The 4896-nt window shown below is 45.4% G+C and overlaps 1 protein-coding gene across 1 annotated transcript; it reads left to right on the plus strand.

Annotated features, from left to right (window-relative positions):
• The first annotated feature begins 986 nt into the window (after positions 1-986).
• LOC135370543 (uncharacterized) lies at positions 987-4638 on the plus strand. The gene is made up of 5 exons (XM_064604327.1): positions 987-1605; positions 2198-2335; positions 2446-2565; positions 2897-3157; positions 3756-4638. Exons 1-5 carry the CDS (start codon positions 1182-1184, stop codon positions 4463-4465), a joined length of 1653 nt encoding a protein of 550 aa, XP_064460397.1. The 5' UTR covers positions 987-1181; the 3' UTR covers positions 4466-4638.
• The last annotated feature ends 258 nt before the right edge of the window (positions 4639-4896 follow it).

Consider the following 4896-nt stretch of genomic DNA (forward strand, 5'->3'; position numbering starts at 1 on the left):
GTCAATGGCGCAGTTGAAACATATCACTGCAAAGGTTGAGCTATCGTGAACACATCAAGCTCTTAAACTTTTTAAGAAAGAAAAAATGAACCAACAAATGACAAGAGTCTGAGCCCCAAAACCTGTGCTCTGTTTTTATTTTGTTCGGCGGTTTCCGTGCCGACGTTTGATGACTGGTTGGTCAAGCCGTCAAGTAGCGCCGGAGCACGGAGCCTAAACGTCATTGTCAAAGTTTATTAATTGACGCTTACCTTTGGATGCTCATTTCACTGGTAGTGGTGGGTATCATCACTTCTTCTTTCTGTTCGGTACTCTGCGGATCAGCAACGTGCTTCGCAGTGATGGAAAGTGCTAGCACGACTCTCTGTTCCGAGATGAATGTCGATCAGCAGATGACGGAGCAGCCTGCGTGGTCTGCAGGAACCCCCAAACGCCGAAAGACATATTTGGATGCAAATGCTCCTTTCGTGGTACCGGTGTCGACGATAAGGTACAAGCGTGTGCGCTAGGACCAGAACGTTGAGCCGCTCGCGCGGCCCAGCAGCGAGCACATGGACACAGAGAGCAGCAATTCACAGCTAACGGCAGGATGTGCTATGTCGCCTGCGCATTCAGAGGAAGACTTGTGTGGCGAAGATGATTGGACAAGCGGGGACCCTTTCAGCACATTAGAAGACAACGACGCGCAGCGTGAGCAAGGTATTCCCGAGGATGATTCATTTGAGGACTTTTTGGTAACATGCCTGGATGAATTTGGGACAGAGAGACTGCCGCATTCATCTATGACAAAGGCGGGCGCCGTTGCCATGCTAATGTCGCTTGTCGTGAGCAACGGCCTGACTTGGAAGGCCCTTGGGGACATCATCGATTTTGTCAATAAGCTTTTCGAACCAGAAACCTATGTGTTACCACGCAGTAAGTACCTGTTCCGAAAGCTGTGGTCCCAGAAGACAAAGCAGCATGCAAAGTTCCATCACCTGTGCTCGACATGTGAATCAGTTTTGACTCCCGATAGTTCACTGTGTCACCTGTGTGGGGACAAAGCAAAGGTGGATGGAAACAATCCGTGTTTTGTAATATTCAACCTTGAGAAGCAGCTGAAGTACGTTGTGGGAAAAACAAAAGAAGACCTTCACAGAAATCTCCGCACTGCTAGCTCGGCACAAAGTATCATAACCGATATGACATCTGCCGCAGGCTATAAAGCTCTGAGAGAAAAGGTGGGACTGCGTGAGAGTGACTTGACTTTAACTGTGAACACGGATGGCAGCCCGCTCTTCGAGTCTTCAAAGACCTCTGTGTGGCCCGTCCAGTTTGTCATCAATGAACTACCACCTCGTAAACGTTTCAGTAACTGCACCCTCGCTGGCCTCTGGTGTTCGAAGAGCCACCCGGATATGTCCGTCTTCCTTTCAGAGTTTGTAACAGAGGTGAACAGCATGGAACCTGTTCTCTGGGAGGAAGATGGATGCAAGCCCTCTTCGCGATCATTTGTGCTTTGCTGTGCCGTGGATGCTCCCGCACGCGCTGCTGTCCTCAATATGAAACAGCATAACGGGTACAGCTCGTGCACATGGTGTCTAATCACTTGCAGCTATGTGGACAGTAAGTACACGTTGTTTCTGGTCCTTATATCTTCGGTGCCTCAAAGTACATAAATGTGTGTCCCTCGACAGCGGTTTTCTATATGATCGCATGGCCTAGATTTACCAATTTTCCTTTTTAAACAAGTCCACACATGCGATGACAAGTACGGTTTGGTTGAAATGCTGCAGACATGCCTAATATTGGCATCTAAAATCTAAAATGGTCATTCACTAGTACCCAGTTATTTGCTGTGCAGTTCATTCTACTAGCACACAGCGTGTTTCACTGAGAATCTTCTGTCCAAATGATGCAGAAACGGCTGAAAGTGAAGTACTTTCAGTAGCCAATGTAGAGCATAATTATCCCAGACTATAGTCTAGTGAGTTACCCTGTGCATGTTTTGTGTTTCTTGCTACACACAATTCCAAAGTGTCCCTAAATCAAAAACATACTGGGATGACTCGGTTTCCCTCCTTTGGAATGTCATCTTGCACTCACATGCAGTGCGACTGTGTAGAACGCTGCAGCTATCTTAGTCTGTTTTGTGTTCACCGTTCAGCATTCGGAAAGCCCCCCCCCCCCCCAATAATACCCTTCTTCTTTCTTCCAGATTGTGTGCGCTACATAAGTAGCCAACCCGTGGAACAGCGAACATCAGAGTTGCTAGTGCGAGATGGCGAACTCTCACTAGAATTGGACACTGATATCAATGGTGTCAAAGGGCCAACACCAATGATGTACCTGCCAGGTATTTCTTTTTTTCATACCACACGTATCAGGACCATTTTACAGCACCACTGCTCCACCACCACTGCACCAAAAATCACTGCTAAGTAGTGAAACGTCTTACATTTTCAGGTTTTGACCTTGTTCGAGGCTGCAGTGTAGAATACATGCACTCTGTGTTGCTTGGGGTAGCACGTCAGTTGAACGATCACCTGTTTGGCTCGTCCCACTCAGTAGAACGCTACTACATAGGTATTTGTTGCTTACGCTTACATCTAAACACAGGCCGATGGCCTGGTGTCCCACTCAACTACCACACTGTTCAACATGTATCAGCCCGCTTGTACAACTATAGTATGTTTTTTGATTGAATGCTCATTTCATTTGATTAATGCGCATGTAGAAATGAGGCTAGGACTGTTCACATTAGTTATTCTTAGTACCCAAAAATGTCACATGGGAACTTCCGTGAAATCATTATCCATTTTGGGTCAGTCTAGCAATTGGGTTTGGTGGAGCACCCCATATGCACACAGAATGTTTCAGCTCTATTTTACAATATAACATGACTTGTTTCTTCTAGGCTCTCGCGCACACATGTCAAAGATAAATGGTCTCCTCTTATGGATAAAGCCTCCACATTGCATAACGAGGCTGCCACGAAGCTTGACTGACCGTGTGCACTGGAAGGCCTCGGAGCTGAGAAATTGGCTGCTTTACTATAGCCTCCCATGTACAGTGGACATACTGCCCAGAGAATACTGGAGACACCTCGCAAAGTTGTCAGAAGCTGTCCATATCCTTCTAAGGGAAGAGATAGCTGAGGAAGACATCTCGCATGCAGGTAAGAAGGGTGCACCAGTTAAATACACTGAGCATTAACACTGTGATACATGCAGGGTATGTATCATGTTACAATTATAGTAATCTACAACGCTGTGTAGATTTATTTCAGCAGTTGTGTAACATGCAGGTGACATTTCTGGTTTGCAGTATTAGATAAAAAGCATGAATAAACATCCAGAAAAGTGTTGATGCAGTTAGTGGGAACAGTTGTACACTGACAGTTACTACAATCAAACCTCCAGGTTGCTTTATTGTCATTTATTTTTTATATATCATCATGATATGTGGATAGGAGAAAAGATCATCTCCAAAAGTAGGGAATTGCTTATAGATTTTTGCAGGACACAGACATTTGATGAAGCATAAATTGTTCAAGTACTCTGAACCTCTACTGGAGTAACATTTATGCCATAGTCAGGTTCAAAACAGAAAAAGAAAACGTCATCCTCATTGCATCATACAATTTCTGACGTGTAAAGCAATGGGTTAGAGTCTGCAATAGATGTGAGTGATCTTTGCGGCAGAGAATTTCAAATCAAATGAGAGTCTGCAGTAATGTCGTGCAGTGTATAATTGTTTTTCTTTTTGTTCTGCAGATGAACACCTCGACACATTTGTTCGCCGCTGTGTTCCTCTGTATGGGAAATCGTTTATGACATTTAATGTCCATGCCCTCCTTCACTTCGCTGAGTCAGTGAGGTTTCTGGGACCTCTCTGGGCCCACTCGGCATTCGTGTTCGAGGGAGGGAATGGTAAGCTGGTTAACCTGGTATCTGCGGCAAAAGGTGCTCCACAGCAGATTACAGAAAGAGTTATCATGCATCACCTAGAGCTGGAAACTGTATTAGCAGTGGGCAGCCTGCGTGCAGAGGAGATGGCTGCCTGTGAGCGACTTCTTGGCTGTACCCGTCTCCAGAATGCATTCTACGATGGGAATGTGTGCATGTTGGGCCACAGCCACACCGGGAGACTAAGCTCAACAGAATTGGACGCCATAGAACGCTTTCTGAACTGCAAGCCAGCCAGCATCATGGAGCATGATAGGTTCATCTTTGGCACTCAAGTCTTCCACAGTAGCAGCTACTCAAGGCCGTCTAAAAGTGACTCCACTGTATTTGTATCGAGTGGTGGCGCCTACTACAAGATAGAAAAAGTGGTGAAAGTGTGTACTGGAGCTTCTCCAAAGTGCCTACTGGTCTGCAGAAGCATCGTTGTGTGCGTATCTTCATGTGTGTATCCACCACATATCAAAAGTGCTTTCTCTCCCAGCGTGAAGAAGTACATATTCTACAACCTGAGAGCATAAGAGACACTTGTCTTTTCATTTCATTTAAGGGCGGGCGGTCGTATGTCTGCGACCTCGCAAACAAAGTTGAACGCGACTGATTTTGTATTCTGTTTGCATTTTTTGCACCCGTCCCAGGGCACTGCTTTCATGTGCTCTACCGTCATATTAATGAATTTTCTGTTACTTTCTACTGTTAGTGGCTGATGACTAATTTCTACTTGTTTTTGTTGCTTGCCTGCATTCCTGACATTTCATTTTTTATTACGGTCTCGCTTGTTGAGCATGTCTTTGTTGTGCTGTTTACCGCATATTGTGCTCGGCAGGGCTCGTACAGGTCGTTGACACTCCTTACATCTATCATATCTGTATTTTTGAAAATGGGACTGAACTGGCCAATTTTACAAAAACAAACAGAGGACAAAGGTGTCTGTATAGCCTTGACTTTATGC

The sequence above is a fragment of the Ornithodoros turicata genome, chromosome 1 (assembly GCF_037126465.1).
Source record: "Ornithodoros turicata isolate Travis chromosome 1, ASM3712646v1, whole genome shotgun sequence".
Taxonomy (NCBI): Eukaryota; Metazoa; Arthropoda; class Arachnida; order Ixodida; family Argasidae; genus Ornithodoros; species Ornithodoros turicata.

Excerpts from the sequence above, each read along its gene's own strand:
- LOC135370543 (XM_064604327.1), top strand. The coding sequence starts at position 1,182 with ATGACATCTGCCGCAGGCTATAAAGCTCTGAGAGAAAAGGTGGGACTG. Across the intron at positions 1,606-2,197 it reads CACTTGCAGCTATGTGGACA|ATTGTGTGCGCTACATAAGT; the intron begins GTAAGTACACGT and ends TCTTTCTTCCAG. Across the intron at positions 2,566-2,896 it reads AGTAGAACGCTACTACATAG|GCTCTCGCGCACACATGTCA; the intron begins GTATTTGTTGCT and ends TGTTTCTTCTAG.